A 20,884-nucleotide genomic window follows, 5' to 3' on the forward strand; every position below is an offset into this window, starting at 1 on the left:
TTTCAATTTATTGCATTGTTCCATTTTTTTATAAGAAGTGTACATATTCATCAAATTAAATTAAATACTTTGTCACACCTAAAGTTCAAGCTATCAAAAGCTCATTCAAGAGTGCAAAAAAGATGAGGGAAAGAATCCCGTTGCTTCCGTACACAGTGTTTCCACTTCCCTTTGGTGTGTTTTTACCCACTTTTTTTCTGTTTCTATTTGCTGTTGGAAGGTTTTCACGTTGTTTCGGTGTGTGTCCAGTTGTAGTTGGTGTCTTTTCACCAATTCTTGGGGGTTCAGGCCGTAGATCGGACGAAGATGCTGGGTATTTGTTGCAGGACAAGCGAAACTGATTTTTCCAAGTATTCAAAACTCTTCGAATGCTAGATGATTGCGACAATTTTCTGAATGGTTCATCAAAACTAAAAAACATTTCATGAAACAAAGATTAATGAATTTTAAAATAGGGATGCAGAAAATTTATGAGCATGAAAGAGATATTTCATGCTTATAATTTATAAACTTCAAATAAACAATACATTGACCTAAATCATTAAACTTACCAGGTGTGAACTAACTTATTGCAGTCATCCTTGTCAAATTTTACTAAAAGTTCCGTTTCATTAGCAGAACAGTAAAGTGGCACACATTGAATTTCTGTCATTTGTGAAGCACAAATATCTGAAAAAATCCTTCTTCCATCACTGTATCGGGCATTACGAATAGTTGTTAAAGATGTTTGGACTTTTACGGACGCCTTTTGGTAGTCTTCAAAGAACTCCGGTGTCATCTGAAATAAAATCCAAAAAATATTTATGTGTGACCAATTTCCAGTTTTTAAAGTTTTCAACTTATCAACTTTAAAAGTGCTATTGAATCAGTTTATCAATCAATGCAATAGCTTGTGACAAAGTTATTCAATCAATGCTAAAGCAATTCCATTGCGCATATAAATGACTGATTCTTTGCTAACTAGAGACCTACAGGGTGCATGAAAAACTAAACAGATAGGAAAATTCGCCAAAGTTGTCAGCGTGTAAGGTATGGAAAAATCTTTGATGGAAAAATTAGTAAGACTTCCAACGGATCATCTGACAGTAAATGCATGGTATCATGTAGATCGCGTCAGTTGTATCATTTTTAGAGTGAGAATTAAGTTGCCGAGAAGCACTTACATACGAAAATGACAAAGCTAGAAAGCATTTGGAAAATATACGGTTAAAATCTGGCACATGTTGTCCAAGCTTACAAACTTTCGGGAAATTTGGCCATAACGTCCACGAACGCTAGGCATCCACATTGCGATATATTTTGCGTTTTTCTTTTTCAAATTTCATTTTTAATAATTTCATCAATTATTCGTGTTTGGATTAATTTAAGCTCACATTCACGCATAATTGAGGAGGATGATAACAATATGGCACTTAAACATGAAAAATTTAGCATAATTTGCAAATTGGAAACCTAAGCGTTTGTGTACGCTTCAGCGACATTTTCCAAAATTTTGTTAGATTTCAAAATAGCAAATACCATAGTGAATGGTGATAATAACAATGTAATAGTTCTTAAAAGAACTGTTTTAACCAGAACACTAACCCAACAATTCAAAGGAACCGTTTTTACAGCTAGAAAGAGAAACTATGCAATTCGAAAGACTACTCCTCAGGCGTCAACGTCTGCTAAATGAGAACCTCCAAATCATGCTATATTTATAATGTTACAAAAGATCAATGTCATCCCTATTTTTAGAGATGATACTTAAAACAGAGACAGATTAAACACGTAATCCTTTTGTCGGCAAAGGACAAGATTAGTCAATTTAATTAATACCGACTCCATGACGCGTAGCTGGAATAACGAGCGACATTATTTAATAATTTTAAAGTTTTCATCAGAATAAGCATTGGCACAGCAAGTTTTGCTTAAAAGATGTTTTCCAATCGCTGAATCACATAGATTCGGATTTTCACTTTTACACCCACGTTTTGGTAGTTGTCGTAAAGGAACAGTTTTATTCCTGACAGAAGCTGGTACATGCTGTTTTATTCTTTCACTCAACCTTTGAGAAGTCCTACCTACATAGCGGGACTCACACTCACATTTAAACTCGCAGACTACATTACTTGATATTTGAGCAGGGAGAGACTCTTTGAGAGTGGGTGGAAGAATAGTTCTTTTTGAGAATATAAAGACCACATTGCATGCAAAAAGCAAACTCTCAGTGATATTTTTAGTTTCCTTCTCGATGTCATTAGAGGCCTTACCCATCCAGAGAAGTTTAAGGAAAACACTGCACTTGGCCGGTCCGAAAAGTTTATTCCGCTCATTGTTAGTGGATAAGAAAAATTTGTCTAGCATTTTTTCCGGATATCAATTTAACACAAAAATATTCTTTAGTGAGATAAGATCACTAGCAATAAACTCTTTTGAGGACAATCTACCCGTTCGCTTTATCAAATACTTCACTAAAGAAATCTTTTCTCTATGCGAAAGAAAGAGTCAAAGCGTGTGTACAAACCAGTGAAGTTGCTTTGCGATGAATGCATGTTAAGATCTGACCATTGCGTTTGTGTACAAGAACATCTGAAAAAGCTAAGTGATTGCTTGACTCTAGTTCAGAGGTATAATTTAGTGCAGGGTGAAGAGAGCAAAGTTTATTAAGAAAAAGTTCACGATTTTTATCGCTATGAAACAAAGAAAAGGTGTCATCCACACAACGCTTATACCACAGCACATCCGGACAATCTGAAAATGCAAGCATTTTGCATTCATGATAGCCAACAAAAATATTCGCAAGAACCGGTCCAAGTGGAGAACCCATAGCCACCCCGTCAATTTGTTTATACATGGTGTCATCAAAACTAAACTCCACTTGGGTTCTGCAAATCTTGCGTACAGATGACTTTAGTGACGTTTTCCAAATTGTTTAGTTTGTTTTTTTGGTACACCCTAGCTGTAGAGCAGTTCTTGAGAGTAATATCAACAGTTTATTGGCTGATAAAGAAGTATTTGCCTTATAATTTTGTCAAATTAAACTTGGGGATCAAATGAAAACTGGGGATCCAAAGATAGTGTAAAGTTTCATTTATTCTAGAATTGTTTTTAGAGGCTAAACACTATGTCTATGACACGAACGCTTTGTAACAGTGCAATTGTACTGACGACAAGGTTTGGCATGTGGCGTTGTATTAGAATATTAGTATCGTAAATTTATACTTGTTTATTTCTGATTGTGATACAAAATTAAACCCTCGTCCAAACCTTATATCTAAATCTTATAGAACAAGGATATGAATAATATTTTGCATTAGGGATTGACTCGTGTAATGTACAGCACAAGATTCTTATATAAAAATACATCTAGTATTTGTGGAATCACAGACGTTTACATCTAATTAGTATACTTTCTCTACCTTCCTTGTTTTATATGTTTTTGTGTTCAAATTGCTTATCTGATTGGAGTATTTGATGACCTGTGCATGGCCATAATGGACTTAATTATATTTTAAAACTTATTGCAGCTTTTTCATTCGAGAGTCAAAAAATATATTGATTATATGGATATAAATAGTGTATTTTAAATGCTCAAGTGTCCAGAAGAACAAAACGATTTCTTTGCAATGTATATTGGCAAGTGTTTAAAGTATCACTTTCCGCAAAAATTGTTATTTGCTATATTTAATTCAAGTGTAATTTCTAACACATCAGGGAAAAAAGTTTTCAAATTTGTCAAATTGTTCTCTATATTTATATCTGTTTAAATTTGGTCCTTTTAATAGACCTTGTCCGTCGTTCGGCAGAGCTGGAACGATATTTTTTTGTAACGTCATACAAGGAATTCCTCAATAAAATATATATTATTACCCGACGTCATATTGTGATGTCATACTTATGTGAATGGATGGTTGCTGACGCAGGTGAGCCAGGCTGAGTGCCTTGGAGTTCAGATTCATCGCTAAACCAGCTCCTTACGAACCTAACCACCACACGTCTGCACCTGATCACACCAATTAATTGGTGGAAAAGGCAAAAAAATAATGCTGTTTACTCTGCAAATTTACTTCGCTAATGATATGCACCTCACTGTATCTTATTATTTAATAGTGCATGCTAACTGCAGGGGGTCTTGTTACCAATTCTGCGTACCGTTCCTTGGCTAATAACCTTGGTTATTGCATGACCTCATTATATAACAACTATGGATGAAGACAGAATTTGGCTTGACCCATATCAGGTCATTAAAAAGCAACTTTCAACCGCCATACGTCAGACATTTCACCTAGTTAATAATGTAGCAAATAAAATTTTTGGTGATAGGGACATTGTAGAAAAGCAAAATGCTTTGTTTGAAATATTTTTTATGAATCAAAATGCTTTGTTTGCAATATTGTGCAAAATATCTAATTAAATATTAAGGCTACGTGTGGTAATGTAAAATGCAATGATGTTTGATGAATATTCATGTTGTAAAAGTTTTTTAATAGTTATCGTCCTGTTTATGTCTTGTACGTGTTTTAGTGCGTTTTAAACGTTGTAGTTAGTAAAATTGTAATGCAATCTTTAGAGGAACGGGCGCTCACGACTTGCAAACATGCACTACCTTTTTGGTTCCGCTACGTAGATGACACAATCACTGCACTACATGCCGCATTATGTGATTCACCGGCCGCTCTACACAATGAAAACAATTATCTCAAACGCGTTTTTGAGAAAAAACAACTATAACTCTGACTTTATCAAACGCAATACTTGTAAACCCAACAAACACAACGAAACGAACAACTCAGTTACAACAGCAACGATACCTTACATCAAAGGTACGTCTGAGATTATCTCGCGTATCTTACGACCATACAACATACGTGTCGCACATAAACCAATCACAACGTTACGACAAGTACTAACGAACATAAAAGACAAAGAACAACCCGACGAACGACAAGGTGCAGTTTACAAAATAAACTGCTCCGAATGCCACGCCTCCTATATCGGGGAAACTGACAGGAACTTAAACATTAAGACTTACTGAACACAAACGAGCTATTAAGAAACAAGACAAAACTAATCAAATTGCCGAACATCACCGAATCACAAAGCACAACATTGACGGGGACTAGCCAAAATGCATTATTTACAGTACTGACTATAGACAACGGCTTACATTAGAAAGTTGGTATACCAATTTGGAACAAACCCCCCAGAACAGATCACAGCAATTACCGGCACCTTAAAAACGACTTATTCACAATAAAAACAAACGATCAACTAAAAACATTAAACTTCACACTAATTCACAATTACAATACACAATTGACATCCAAACATTACAACTAAAAACATCACACCTAAATCAAACATCACAACTAAAAACATTTCACTACACACTAATTCACAAGAACATTAAACAATTGACACCCACACATTTCCTGTACACACAATACAATGACGTAAGAACCAGATAACAAATACGGCTAACCTGATGCTTACTCCTCATTTGACTCTGAAGATGACTACCGCTAAGGTTGTCGAAAAGTCAGTCAACAACAACAAAAACAGTCCTTTTCAGGACTATACCAACGTGGACGATCTACTTTTACCAACGTGTAAATTTAACCATTTAGGCAGGTCTAGGAGACGTGTGTATGTTATAGGATTAATATGTAGTTCTTGTGTCTTACGCAACAATTGATAAAGGAGTAATCGCTTGCAAGGATTTCGTGCAATGAAAATTCATTTTGCACTGGAATTTTCATAGCGGATGCATGAATATCGACATTTGGCTCAGTTATATACAACTCATTATCTAGCTGATACATACAATTGTAAAGTAGTAGCTTACGACTTCATTTAATTTTGCCATGGTCAGACACGTCAAAAACAGTATGTATTTCCAATGCAGTTTTCATAGGTGAAGCTCAATAATCCAAAATTTAACGCAAACAGACGCTTTACATTTCACATATAGCTTATATATAGTACATACGTACTATGATATGTATGTGTGCTTAGATTCATTGTTATATCGACCTTACGCCCAGTACAAGTTCATCCTAAACTTTCGATCAGAAAGCAAAGAAATGAGCAAGCTTAACAATTTAATGACAAAATTCGTTAAATTAACTTTAAGACACAAAGTTTAGGTTTCCCTCTCCAAAAATTCGCTCCGAGTCAATCGACAGAACGAAATTAAAAATTTTTAGGAAAACAACTGCGATATTCGATATTCGATAAAAATTAATCAAAATATAATAACCTAGCTCATTCATCAATAAACAGTTACGTATTTGAAGACGCACCTTGTACGTTGGCTGCGGACAAGCACCAGCAACAGCTGCAGTATTGGTGACACATTGACCGTTTGAGCGTCTGCCCTTTTTCAAATTTCTGCAAAAATTGTTTTTCTTTAAATTATTTACGACAGTGGAAGGACAACTAGAGTAAATGTTGTTACACAGCCTGGTAACGTCACCATAATCTCGACTGTAGTCCTTCTCAGAACATTTTGGTGTCAGTTGTGAGCATAAGGCTTCTTTCACAGCATTTGTACATCTAAATGAAATGCCAAGTAGACCATAGAGATTTACTGCATGTGAAACGATAGCATTTTGCTGTGCGTAAATTTTGGCGATGTATGGATTTAATTTCCAGTTCAATCTACAAGGACTTGCACTTTGAACGGACACACATCCTTCTCTTTTTGAAAATACGTAAAGCTTTCCATCGGGTGCTTTTCGTTTTACGATGTTGCACAAGAAGATATCAATAAGCAGCGACAGTAAAAGAAAAAACAAAATTGTTAATTTAAAAGAATGTGCCATTTTTTTCTTAAACAATTCGGAAAAGTTACTCGCATATGTTGAATTGCAGGAATCCTAAACAGAACTAACAATCCCATCCAAGCCAAAATCCTTTTTCTTGTTTACGCTCAATGGAAGTTTATATTTGAAAGAATGTCATGTTTACGTCACTTTACGTCATACTTCAGCGCTTAAAAAACAAGGGCTTCAGCGCTTACAAAAACAAGGGCTTCAGCGCTTACAAAAACAAGGGCTTCAGCGCTTGCATACATCCTTGTCATACAAGCGCTTCAGCGCTTGCAAAAATAAGGCTTCTTTTATTTTGTCTAAAATTCTTTTATTTTATCTAAATATCTACAATTTATCTAAAATGTTCCTTTTTGCACTTGCAAGTTTTGTCTTGACTAAGCATGTTTGTTAAGTTCTCGTACCGACTGTAAGTACTTCATAATTTAGACTTCCTTAGAAATGTTCTTTTCTTCATCTTGACTTCAAATATACACACACTTACATATATCTTAGTGAAAAGTATGCTGAAATACACAATGTTCAGACTCCTCTGTTAATATTTACATACACAAGTTTACATACACAAGCGTTCATACTCTCCACAGAATTATATTTGGCAAAACAATTGTTGCTGCTGGAAAGTGTAAAATCACTCATGTTTTTTCCACAAACCAGTACATTACAAATTACAGAAAAGACGAAATTGACAAGATTCTAATTTATTATACAAAATTCTACGACTTGTGTTATAGTCGCGAACAGATTATCAATAAAAGCACCTTAATCAATATTATAATTAGGACAAGCAGTTCATTTTAATTTAAATGTAGAATCACATGCAGTTTTGCTGAGCATACACTAAGTTTTCACTGTTGCAGTCGAAAAATATCAATTGGAATCGAGAGTAATCTTATTTTCTTTCCTTGGAATTACTAATACATTTAAAATGGACGACAAATTTCTTTATAGCAAACATATTTCGGCATACTTTTCACTAAGATATATTTAAGTGCGTGTATATTTGAAGTCAAGATAAAGAAAAGAACATTGCTAAGGGCCTGTTTATATGGAGCCGAGTTACCCGGCTGAGCGAGTTACTCGCTCAACCCGGGTTGACAAAGTGATCAGTTTATATGGCACCGGGTAACTCGGCTAGTACTTCCGTTCATTTGTCTTAAATGAAGTTTGGCGATGCTAACTTCGAGTAAAGGCGCGAGATTTAAAAAAGCCCCACAGTTTCGCAGCAAAAATGGAATGGGTGAATATAAAATTGAAAATTATGATATGTTTATGTTTTTGAATAATAATGCTGCAAGTACAAGGCTTAGTACGCATGCGTACCAAAAGAGCCAATTTTCTCGCCTCGCCGAGTTACCCGGCAAATGCGTTTATATGAAAAAAATTCATCCCGCCTGGCCGGGTAACTCGCTTACACAAACCGAGTTACCCGGCAAAGCGAGTTACTCAGATGTGTCATATAAACGATTCACCGGGAAATGCATACTTGTTATATCAGGGCCGAGTTACCCGGCTCGCTCAGCCGGGTAACTCGGCTCCATATAAACAGGCCCTACGGAAGTCTAAGGGCCTGTTTATATGGAGCCGAGTTACCCGGCTGAGCGAGCTACTCGCCTAGCCGGGTTTGACAAAGTGATCTGTTTATATGGCACCGGGTAACTCGGCTAGCACTTCCGTTTATTAATCTTAAATGAAGTTTTGCTATGCTAACTTCTAGTTAAGGCGGCGAGATTTTAAAAAGCCTCACAGTTTCACTGCAAAAATGGAATGGGTGAATATAAAATTGAAAATTATGACATGTGTATGTTTTTGTATTATAATACTGCAAGTACAAGGCTTAGTACGCATGCGTACCAACAGAGCCAATTTTCTCGCCTCGCCGAGTTACCCGGCAAATGCGTTTATATGGAAAAATTCATCCCGCCTAGCCGGGTAACTCGCTTACACAAACCGAGTTACCCGGCAAGGCGAGTTACTCGGATGTGTCATATAAACGATTCACCGGGAAATGCATTCATTTTATATAAGGGCCGAGTTACCTGGCTAGGCGAGTAACTCGCTCAGCCGGGTAACTCGGCTCCATATAAACAGGCCCTAAATTATGAAGTACTTACAGTCGGTACGGGAACTTAAAAAACATGCTTAGTCAAGACAAAACTTGCAAGTGCAAAAAGGAACATTTTAGATAAATTGTAGATATTTAGATAAAATAAAAGAATTTTAGACAAAATTAAAGAAGCCTTATTTTTGCAAGCGCTGAAGCGCTTGTATGACAAGAATGTATGCAAGCGCTGAAGCCCTTGTTTTTGTAGGCGCTGAAGCCCTTGTTTTTGTAAGCGCTGAAGTATGACGTAAAGTGACGTAAACATGACATTCTTTGAAATATCAGCTTCCATAGTAGACAAGAAAAAGGATTTTGGCTTGGTTGGGATTGTTTAGTTCTGTTTAGGATTCCTGCAATCAACATTTGCGAGTAACTTTTCCGAATTGTTTAAGAAAAAAATGGCACATTCTTTTAAAGTAATAATTTTGTTTTTCCTTTTACTGACGCTGCTTATTGATATCTTCTTGTGCAACATCGTAAAACGAAAAGCACCCGATGGAAAGCTTTACGTATTTTCAAAAAGAGAAGGATGTGTGTCCGTACAAAGTGCAAGTCCTTGTAGATTGAATTGGAAATTAAATCTATACATCGCCAAAATTTACCCACAGCAAAATGCTATCATTTCACAAGCAGTAAATCTCTATGGTCAACTTGGCATTTCACTTAAATGTACAAATGCTGTGAAAGAAGCCTTATGCTCACAACTGACACCAAAATGTTCTGAGAAGGACTACAGTCGAGATTATGGTGACGTTACCAGGCTGTGTAACAACATTTACTCTAGTTGTCCTTCTACTCTCGTAAATAATTTAAAGAAAAACAACTTTTGCAAGAATTTGAAAAAGGGCAGACGCTCAAACGGTCAATGTGTCGCCAATACTGCGGCTGTTGCTGGTGCTTGTCCGCAGCCAACGTACAAGGTGCGTCTTCAAATACGTAACTGTTTATTGATGAATGAGCTAGGTTATTATATTTTGATTAATTTTTATCGAATATCGAATATCGCAGTTGTTTTCCTAAAAATTTTTAATTTCGTTTTGTCGATTGTCTCGGAGCGAATTTTTTGTGAGGGAAACCTAAACTTTGTGTCTTAAAGTTAATTTAACGAATTTTGCCATTAAATTGTTAAGCTTGCTCATTTCTTTGCTTTCTGATCGAAAGTTTAGGATGAACTCGTACTGGGCGTAAGGTCGATATAACAATGAATCTAAGCACACATACATATCATAGTACGTATGTACTATATATAAGCTATATGTGAAATGTAAAGCGTCTGTTTGCGTTAAAATTTGGATTCTTGAGCTTCACCTATGAAAACTGCATTGGAAATACATACTGTTTTTGACGTGTCTGACCATGGCAAAATTAAATGAAGTCGTAAGCTACTACTTATACAATTGTATGTATCAGCTAGATAATGAGTTGTATATAACTGAGCCAAATGTCGATATTCAAGCATCCGCTATGAAAATTCCAATGCAAAATGAATTTTCATTGCACGAAATCCTTGCAAGCGATTACTCCTTTATCAATTGTTGCGTAAGACACAAGAACTACATATTAATCCTATAACATACACACGTCTCCTAGACCTGCCTAAATGGTTAAATTTACACGTTGGTAAAAGTAGATCGTCCACGTTGGTATAGTCCTGAAAAGGACTGTTTTTGTTGTTGTTGACTGACGTTTCGACAACCTTAGCGGTAGTCATCTTCAGAGTCAAATGAGGAGTAAACATCAGGTTAGCCGTATTTGTTATCTGGTTCTTACGTCATTGTATTGTGTGTACAGGAAATGTGTGGGTGTCAATTGTGTATTGTCATTTTGAATTAGTGTGAATTGAAATGTTTTTAGTTGTGATGTGTGATTTAGGTGTAATGTTTTTAGTTGTAATGTTTGGGTGTCAATTGTGTATTGTAATTGTGAATTAGTGTGAAGTGTAATGTTTTTAGTTGATCGTTTGCTTGTATTGTGAATAAGTCGTTTTTAAGGTGCCGGTAATTGCTGTGATCTGTTCTGGGGGGTTTGTTCCAAGTTGGTATACCAACTTTCTAATGTAAGCCGTTGTCTATAGTCAGTACTGTAAATAATGCATTTTGGCTAGTCCCGGTCAATGTTGTGATTTGTGATTCGGTGATGTTCGGCAATGTGATTAGTTTTGTCTTGTTTCTTAGTAGCTCGTTTGTGTTCAGTAAGTGTTATGTTTAAGTTCCTGTCCGTTTGCCCGAGATAGGAGGCGTGGCAGTCGGAGCAGATTATTTTGTAAACTGCACCTTGTCGTTCGTTGGGTTGTTCTTTGTCTTTTCTGTTCGTTAGTACTTGTCGTAACGTTGTGATTGGTTTATGTGCGACACGTATGTTGTTTGGTCGTAATATACGCGAGATAGTCTCAGACGTACCTTTGATGTAAGGTATCGTTGCTGTTGTCACTGAGTTGTTCGTTTCGTTGGGTTCCTTGGGTTTGTAAGTATTGTGTTTGATAAAGTCAGAGTTATAGTTGTTTTTGTCAAAAACGCGTTTGAGATAGTTGTTTTCATTGTATAGAGCGTCCGGTGAATCACATATGATTTGTGCACGTCTTGTTAATGTTCGGATTGAGGTGGCTTTTTGTGATGTAGGGTTGTAAGATGATTGGTCTAGTTGTCGGTCAGTATGTGTTGGCTTGCGATGAACTGTTGAACGTAGTTTTTGATTGTCATGTTTTACCAGACAGTCGAGAAAAGGAAGAGCTCCGTTTTCTTCGACATCTTTGGTAAATTGTATGTGGCTGTTCTGTTTGTTGATGTGAGTGTGAAAGTCATCAATCTCGTTGGCGTGTAGTGCAGTGATTGTGTCATCTACGTAGCGGAACCAAAAAGGTAGTGCATGTTAGTAAGTCGTGAGCGCCCGTTCCTCTATAGATGGCATTACCATTTCAGCAAATACAACGTTTAAAACGCACTAAAACACATACAAGACATAAACATGACGATAACTTTTAGAAAAATTTTACAACATTAATATTTATCAAACATCATTGCATTTTAAATTACCACACGTAGCCTCAATATTTAATTAGATATTTTGCACAATATTGCAAAACAAAGCATTTAGATTGATAAAAAATATTTCAAACAAAGCATTTTGCTTTGTTACAGTGCCCCTATCACCAAAAATTTGATTTGCTATATTACAAACTAGGTGAAATGTCAGACGTATGGCGGTTAAAAGTTGCTTTTTAATGACCTAGTATGGGTCAAGCCAAATTCTGTCTTCATCCATAGTTGTTATATAATGAGGTCATGCAATAATTAAGGTTATTAGCCAAGGAACAGTGGGCAGAAGTGGGCAGAATTGAGCACATGACCCCCTGTAGTTAGCATGCAGTATTAAATAATAAGTTACAGTGAGGTGCATATCATTAGCGAAGTACGTTTGCAGAGTAAACAGCATTATTTTTTTGCCTTTTCCACCAATTAATTGGTGTGATCAGGTGCAGACGTGTGGTGGTTAGGTAAGTAAGGAGCAGGTTTAAGGATAAATCTGAACTCCAAGGCACTTAGCCTGGCTCATCTGCGTCTGCAACCATCCACTACCGAAGTATGACATCATAATGTGACCTCGGGTATTAATATATATTGTATTGAGGAATTCCTTGCATGACGTTACAAAAAAATATCGTTCCAGACTTTCCGAACGACGGAAAAGGTCTATCAAAAGGAGAAAATTTAAACATATATAAATATAGACAAAAATTTGACAAACTTGAAAACTTTTATCCCTGATGTGTTAGAAATTACACTTGAATTAATTATAGCAAATAACAATTTTTGCGGAAAGGGATACTTTCAACACTTGCCAATATACATTGCAAAAAAAGCATTTTGTTTTTCTGGACACTTGAGCATTAAAAATACCTTATTTATATCCATATAATCGTTAGATTTTTTGACTCTCGAATGAAAAAGCTGTCAATAATTTTTAAAATACAGTTATTGTTGATTTCAGTGAACTTTTCAAATGGCGGTTGCCAAGTTACTTTCTAATGTTGCCAGTTACATTTCCAAATATGGAATATTCGATATGAACTTGTCAACTTGAGTTGACAAGTTGTGTACTTGGTTACTGAAGTTATGTACTTGAGTGCTGAGGTTGTGAACTAAAGTTGCGAAGTACTAGCAAACGCGAAAGGTCTTTGTACCCTGTAGACATTTGGCAATGAATCCGATCATGCAGTAAGCAAGGAAAAGCTCTAGCAATTCTAATCCGTTTGACGGGCCCATAAGAGTGTTATAATGCGATACGCCGTTTACATTATGTAATAAATTTACAGTAAATGTGGCACTAGAAGAGTATCGTTGGATTTTAAATGCAGGAGTACGCTGCATAGTGTGCCCTCGACGTCTGTTGCCACTCGTAACAACTACAGACGACCCATCAAAGAAATGCATACGGTTGCAATCAATCAATGAAATATTTGCTACGTAAGCTTCTAACTTCTCCATAACGTCCTTCCGTTCTGTCTCTCGAGGAATTTGACTTATTATCTTGTAAGAGTAAGCAAGATCTTTATTCAAAATTTTATTAATGGATGACCTGCTAGGTGTGTTTGCTGTAAGGCAAACTTTGTTATTTTCTAGGTGTTGCTGAGTCTCTTTTGCGTAAATAGATGGTTTATTAATTTTTAGATATTCAGTGTATGCAATAACGTCATCTGTACGCGTGGTTCGAACATCACGTTCGCTCTGACGAGGTGCAATAGAACCAGTGTCTACCCATAGATCTATTATATTTGATATAGTCTTATACGGTAGATTTAGTTGTATCGAAATGTTTGTCAAACGCTCGTTATTTAACCACATTTCAAGTATTTCATTTCTTACTTCTATTGGTAAAGCTTTTCCTTGCTTACTGAACGGATTCATTGCCAAATGTCTACAGGGTACAAAGACCTTTCGCATTTGCCAGTACTTCGCAACTTTAGTTCACAACTTCAGTACTCAAGTATACAACTTCAGTACTCAAGTACACAACTTCAGTACTCAAGTACACAACTTGTCAACTCAAGTTGACAAATTCATATCGAATATTCCATATTTGGAAATGTAACTGGCAACATTAGAAAGTAACTTGACAACCGCCATTTGAAAAGTTAACTGAAATGGACAATGAGCTCCGTATGGCCATGCACAAGCCATCAAATACTCAAATCAGATAAGCAATTTGAGCACAAAAACATATAAAACAAGAAAGGCAAAGAAAGTATACTAATTAGATGTAAATGTCTGTGATTCCACAAATACTAGATTTTTTTTATATAAGAATCTTGTGCTCTACATTAAACAAATCAATCCCTAATGCAAAATATTATTCATATCCTTGTTTCTATAAGATTTAGATATAGGGTTTGGACGAGGGATTAATTTTGTATCACAATCCGAAATAAACAAGTTTAAATTTACGATACTAATATTCTAATACAACGCAACATGCTAAACCTTGTCATCAGTACAATTGCACTGTTACAAAGCGTTCGTGTCATAGACATACTTTTTAGCTTCTAAAAACAATTCCAGAATAAATGAAACTTTACATTATCTTTGGATCCCCAGTTTTCATTTTCGTCATTAAAGCCCAAATTTAATTTGACAAAATTATAAGGCAAATACTTCTTTATCAGCCAATAAACTGTTGATATGATTGTCAAAAATTGCGGTGGTTAAATGTAGTTGATAAACCGTTGGAATTATACTGTTACTTTACATGTGGTCGCTCCACAGCTAGGGTGTACCAAAAAAACAAACTGAACAATTTGAAAAACGTCAATAAAGTCATCTGTGCACAAGATTTGCAAAAAGCCATAAAAATTTGGTGGAACAAACAGGTGGTTAGACTTCTAACGGCTTATATGTGACGGAAATGATGCAGCTGAAAAGCAATCTGAGCACATAAAGCTAAAATATGACAAATGCTTTTCAAGCTAACAAAATTTTGGAAAATTTCGCTGAAGCGTACACAAACGTTTAGCTTTTAAATTGCAAATTATGCTAAATTTTTCATGTTTAAGTGCCATATTGTTATAATCCTCATCAATTATGCGTGAATGTGAGCTTAAATTAATCCAAACACGAATAATTGATGAAATCATTAAAAATGACATTTACAAAGGAAAACGGAAAATAATTCGCAATTTGGGTGCCTAGCGTTCGTACACGTTATGGCCAAATTTCCCGAAAGTTTGTAAGCTTGGACAAAATGTGCCAGATTTTAACCGTATATGTTCCAAGTGCTTTCTAGCTTTGTCATTTTCGTGCGTAAGTGCTTCTCAGCAACTCAATTCTCACTCTAAAAATGGTTACTATTTGCATTTACTGTCAGGTGATCCATTGGAAGTCTTACTACTTTTTCCATCAAAGATTTTTCCATATCTTGCACGTTGACAACTTTAGCGAATTTTCCTATCTGTTTAGTTTTTTATGCACCCTGTAGGTCTCTAGTTAGCAAAGAATCAGTCATTTATATGCGCAATGGAATTGCTTTAGCATTGATTGAATAACTTTGTCACAAGCTATTGCATTGATTGATAAACTCACTCAATAGCACTTTTAACGTTAATAAGTTGACATTAAAAACTGGAAATTTGTTACACATAAATATTTTTTCGATTTTATTTCAGATGACACCGGAGTTCTTTGAAGACTACCAAAAGGCCTCCGTAAAAGTCCAAACAGCTATAACAAGTATTCGTAATGCCCGATACAGTGATGGAAGAAGGATTTTTTCAGATACTTGTGTTTCACAAATAACAGAAATTGAATGTGTGGCAATTTACTGTTCTGCCAATGAAACGGAGCTTTTAGTAAAATTTGACAAGGATGACTGCAATAAGTTAGTTCACACCTGGTAAGTTTAATTATTTATGTCAATGTATTGTTTATTTGTAGTTTATAAATTATAAGCATCAACTATCTCCTTCATGCTCATAAATTTTTTCCACCCCTATTTTAAAATTCATTAATCCTTGTTTCATGAAATGTTTTTTAGTTTTGATGAACCATTCAGAAAATTGTCGCAATCATCTAGCATTCGAAGAGTTTTGAATACTTTGAAAAATCAGCTTCGCTTCTCCTGCAACAAATACCCAGCATCTTCGTCCGAACTACGGCCTGAACCCCCAAGAATTGGTGAAAAGACACCAACTACAACTGGAAACACACCGAAACAACGTGAAAACCTTCCAACAGCAAATAGAAACAGAAAAAAAGTGGGTAAAAACACACCAAAGGGAAGTGGAAACACTGTGTACGGAAGCAATGGAATTCTTTCCCTCATCTTTTTTGCACTCTTGAATGAGCTTTTGATAGCTTGAACTTTAGGCGTGACAAAGTATTTAATTTAATTTGATGAATATGTACACTTTTTTATATAATCACTTTACATACACTATACAATACACTTTTTTATACAATCTACATTTCATCACAGAACATCTAGACAGATGGATACCTAACCAATGCGTAAGACTTACCTTCTGCGACTTCTCGTCTCCTCTTAATAACATGAACTAATTATCACTTTGTTTTTATTATTTATTACTTACATTAATATGTTGGTGTGTTTTAACAACAGGTTTTACCATTGAATTCCAGCATGGGCCATATAAAGCCTTATTTTATCTTTAAATATCGCATAATAATCGCAAAACTTAGACTCCCTAATTAAAATTCAATCAAAAATTGTTTGTTCAAATGCTTTCTTCTTTGTATTGCTAGTGCTAAAAAATTAAATTTGTTCAGATAATAAAACTTTAAACGGTAAACGGTTAATACTTCTGTTGTACCTTTCTCGGGTATTTAATAGTTAGAAAATAGAAAATTAACGATAGCTTAAAATGTCGACCTGACCCAGCAAAAACAGTGTTATTTTTCGATTCAGCACATCAAAATTGTCCAAAATCAGTTTACAAAACTGAGACACCAAATTTGCTGTAAACCAGTGTAAACTATCTGCTCATTTTCGTGATAAATAATATATAGAACAGAATTAAATACTAGTGTTTGTGTTGTTGTCAGCTTTTATAAGCCATTTACTTAAGAGGGTTTGTGTAGCACAAAAGGGTAAAATAGTCCATTGCAGTGTAAAATGCTAGTGCGACTGATAAAAAGATCACCTTTGACTGAAAACCGTGAAGGGGGTAAAAACGATGTAAGATGTCAAAAAAACGAAGAAGACGGAAACTAATTTAAAAGATTGAAGGTAGTGCCTTGAGTATCCATAAGTTACGTTTCAAGAAAGTTTTAAAATTTTAAACAGTTAAGGGGTTATACATTGTATACACAATATCATGCACCCAAATACTTCTTCAAAGCATGGCATTCACAAAAATCACCATCAGGGATATATTTTTTCTTAGAAAAAATGAATAACACTGGAGGCCCTATTGCCATTTGTTAATTCCAGCCAACGACAAGGAATATAATTTTGCAATGACTTACAGTTTATCAGATGATAAGTTTAATAAATTGAAATTATGATATATGTACTGATTAAGGTCTGTGGCAGTATGTATAATTTCATGTTATCTTTTAAAACATGTCGTACAAACATATGGGGGGCTCATTTAGCCACTGTTTTGTTTTTTATTATGTGGAAGATCAGAAAGTTAGAATTATTTCTTTAAAATTCCATATGTATGCAATACAACATATGTTTCTAACAAACGGTTGGAAAGGGAAGGGAAGTACCATATATATCTTTAATTTGTCATGAATAATCTGCTATAAGAACAATAACTATAGTATAACAATTGCTATCCAAGAATAAATTGAAAATGCAGAACAAGAATAAGAGTTACGGAGCCAACGGTGGAAGCAGCTTTTACAAATGAGGACGAAAACAAAAATTTTGCAGGTAAAGATAAAATGCAGGTTTTGTAAACGTTAATAAAATATGGTGGATTTGGCAAATCGGAAAACCCCCACATAATTACACAGAAAAATGTTAAGGAGTCAAAAAAAACTTAAACGAATAGGTTAACGTCGACTGTTGTTGGAAAACTACAATCATTTAGTCAACTGCTTAATCAACCGACAGCCCTATAACCCTGCACTTGCAAATCACACAAATTCAAGGAGTTGTATAACAATATTTAGTCTTACAAACTTTTGGTTTTGAATAAATTACTTAAGCACGAGGCAGACAAAGTCATCTCTTAATACAACAGCAGAAATATAGAACTTCGTGTCTATCCACATTCTGGCATATTTTTAGCTCCTAAGAAAAAGTTAATTTGGCTTTTACAGATTCCAGCTTAATTTTCTTAATTCGGCATTTGAAGATTCCAGCTTTTCCTATATTCTGAGTTTTATAGATTCCAACTTTCAATTTCTAGCCTGCGTGCAGACTTTAAACCCAAAAAATTTAAAGTCCGAATTGTTTTATTGATGGCCATCAAATCTTTCTCGATTCTATTTCTACAGCAAAGAAACGCAACCAGAAGAACTTTCACTTTTGTATGCAAAAATGTCACGTGTCACGTGTGCATTGTTTTACTAACCGGACTCCCAGAAAACTTGCGCATAAATACAATAACATGGTGCTTGTATTCAGCAGTATGATATGAACGCGTTTACAACATTTCAATCCTAAAGATTCTTGTAATAATATGTGTATATAAGACTGCTCTATTTCGCCCTTATAATCCGAGTGCGTTGCCTAGAATTGTCGGTATTCATATAAATGTGTAAGTATAATTTTCAGTGTTATACGATGTTATTGCACATGATTGTTTGTTTTAAAATAATTGCCAATGTAATAAAGATGTTTCATTTATTATTATTGTGTATAGCACACAATCCATATTACTTTCAGACCTTTTAGTAGCATGGTTCACTATAATAAAAGTAAGATCAGCGATAGTTGCTTTCTTGCTGGGGTGGTGCGTATTTTTTGCTCAATCTATTTTAAGTTTACGAATTATCAGGCTAACTACCCTAGCAATATACTATTGTCAACAATTGATAGCCGTGATGTTTTTGATAAACACTGGCATATGTATATATAGAGATGTATGCACTAGCAGATTTTCAATCTACAGATATGAAGTCATGGGCAATCGTGTATAATTAATACATTCTTAATCCAAGCGTTATATGTAAGTCAGTGATATTTTGAGAATATCTTGCTTCCCACATTAAAATCATGCATGTATACGACTGTTCAAAAACTAACTGCTACCATGCGATTTGAGTGAAACTTGTGTTAAGCAAATTAATTGCAAATATGATTCAAACATAAGTGAGTTTCAAGGTGTTACAATAGTGTTTGGTTCTATTGAAAAGAATGCTCTTCCATACTCTCCAGACTTTTTGAAACTTTGAGACATGTCAAGCAACGAAGAACTATTTTTCCTGTACCCATCGAGTGCATGAGATTTGTTATTGGAAAGAAAGGACCAGGGGCGGATCTAGGATTTTTCAAACATCAGTCATAAAACGTCGGAGGCACTACGCGCCGGGGAGGGGTCTGAGAAATTCTCCCCTAAGAAATTTTGAAGCATATCTTGTGTAGGGTAGAGTCAATGTTTTACCTTCATGTTGGTACTTTGTAGTAAAGGAAAGTGCTGCCCACCCCAGGCTTTGAGCTGGTTATTGCTGATGGTTTCCGATTACCAGCATGAAGATTTTAGACTACACACAGATCTCCTCACTGAGATTTATACAAACAAAGTCCCTTACCTTACACTGGTTGTAAACTCAATGAAAATATTAAAAGACTTAGTTTAGACACTCTGAACCTTTGACATAATCAAAGCATAGTTTATTCAATTACTCTAAAATTTCCACTTATATTGAACACACTCAGATTTATACACATTTATTTTCTGTATGATTGGACAATAATGTCAACAAAATGTTACTTACAGATTTGCAATATATGCTATAATATTGTGCTAACATGAGTCAACTTAACAGCAAACACTTACAAGTTTTCATGAACAAGGTCCTTTATGAGTTGAATAAAGGAATAGATTATGATTTATGGTTTGACTACCTTGAAAAAAGGGTAACACGGGAAGAATAAACTTCAATGGGGTTTTATTGTAGTAGAAATAGATGGTAACTCCTAAAAAATTACCAATTTCTACACTTAAATTGGGTGAGAAGAAGGGGAAGAAAGAATTAAGTCAACTAACTCACAAATTTATGTTCTAGCACCATTTGAATTGAGTTGTGTGACGTTTGAATCATAATGATTTATGGTCTACAAATTACTTTGTGTGTAAGTGTGTTAGATATAATTATAGTAATAGTTTATAATAAATAAAATGTCGAACAACCCATTAATGACAATCCAGGGAGATTCAGAATGTCAATAAAAAACGGGTATAGTTCATTTTGTTCTAGTTGTGCAGAAAAACACGAATGTCGCTGCTCACCGAGGAACGTACACGAAGTACTCACCTTTTCACAAAGGACATAGGGCCTCAGTGAACCAAACGTGTTAAGCTGACCTTGATGCGGAACACTTTGACTCTTTTGGGTGGGAAGCTAAGCGTCAAACGACCCCACTTGTTGACTGAAAGAACACTTCTTTGGTTAACGTAGATGGTCAGGAGAAAAAGATAGGGTTAGGAAACAAGCCAGATCGCTGGCCAACTTGTATAAATTCTGCACAACCATGATTGAACACAGTCACAACATGCCGAGCGTGCAGCATGCTGTAAATGGTTGATGGGTGTCACCTGTAAACATCTTTTAAACGGTGAAAGTAGTTGTAATCGTCGTCATTACGGAGAGAGGCGCCTTGGCTTCGTACGATTTGATGTAATTTCATGAATGGAAAATAGTCGACCCAACACTTGTATTAACAGAAGCATAGCAAGGATAGATATTTTCGTTAGGTGACTATTTTGGGAACTTGTGTTTTTGGAACATCTCGAAATAGATCGTTCTCTACGAAATCTTGACATTACTTTACTTCAGCAACG

General features: G+C 35.3%; 2 protein-coding genes across 2 annotated transcripts; one reads left to right on the forward strand and one right to left on the reverse strand.

Annotated features, from left to right (window-relative positions):
• Positions 1-6,876, reverse strand: LOC124440139. The gene is made up of 3 exons (XM_046990469.1): positions 6,285-6,876; positions 552-778; positions 1-410 (listed from the first exon to the last, which is right to left on the reverse strand). The coding sequence occupies exons 1-3, from the start codon at positions 6,804-6,806 to the stop codon at positions 86-88; spliced, it is 1,074 nt and encodes a 357-aa protein (XP_046846425.1). The 5' UTR covers positions 6,807-6,876; the 3' UTR covers positions 1-85.
• Positions 6,877-9,265: 2,389 nt separating this feature from the next.
• On the forward strand, positions 9,266-16,714 carry LOC124440738. Its single transcript, XM_046991169.1, has 3 exons — positions 9,266-9,836; positions 15,572-15,798; positions 15,940-16,714. Exons 1-3 carry the CDS (start codon positions 9,315-9,317, stop codon positions 16,262-16,264), a joined length of 1,074 nt encoding a protein of 357 aa, XP_046847125.1. The 5' UTR covers positions 9,266-9,314; the 3' UTR covers positions 16,265-16,714.
• The last annotated feature ends 4,170 nt before the right edge of the window (positions 16,715-20,884 follow it).

Source organism: Xenia sp. Carnegie-2017, unplaced genomic scaffold (genome assembly GCF_021976095.1).
Source record: "Xenia sp. Carnegie-2017 unplaced genomic scaffold, XeniaSp_v1 HiC_scaffold_2, whole genome shotgun sequence".
Lineage (NCBI taxonomy): Eukaryota > Metazoa > Cnidaria > Anthozoa > Malacalcyonacea > Xeniidae > Xenia > Xenia sp. Carnegie-2017.

Coding starts and splice junctions, on each gene's coding strand:
- LOC124440139 (XM_046990469.1), bottom strand. CDS start 6,806: ATGGCACATTCTTTTAAATTAACAATTTTGTTTTTTCTTTTACTGTCG. Junction 779..6,284: donor GTCCGCAGCCAACGTACAAG/GTGCGTCTTCAA, acceptor ATTTTATTTCAG/ATGACACCGGAGTTCTTTGA. Junction 411..551: donor AATAAGTTAGTTCACACCTG/GTAAGTTTAATG, acceptor AATGTTTTTTAG/TTTTGATGAACCATTCAGAA.
- LOC124440738 (XM_046991169.1), top strand. CDS start 9,315: ATGGCACATTCTTTTAAAGTAATAATTTTGTTTTTCCTTTTACTGACG. Junction 9,837..15,571: donor GTCCGCAGCCAACGTACAAG/GTGCGTCTTCAA, acceptor ATTTTATTTCAG/ATGACACCGGAGTTCTTTGA. Junction 15,799..15,939: donor AATAAGTTAGTTCACACCTG/GTAAGTTTAATT, acceptor AATGTTTTTTAG/TTTTGATGAACCATTCAGAA.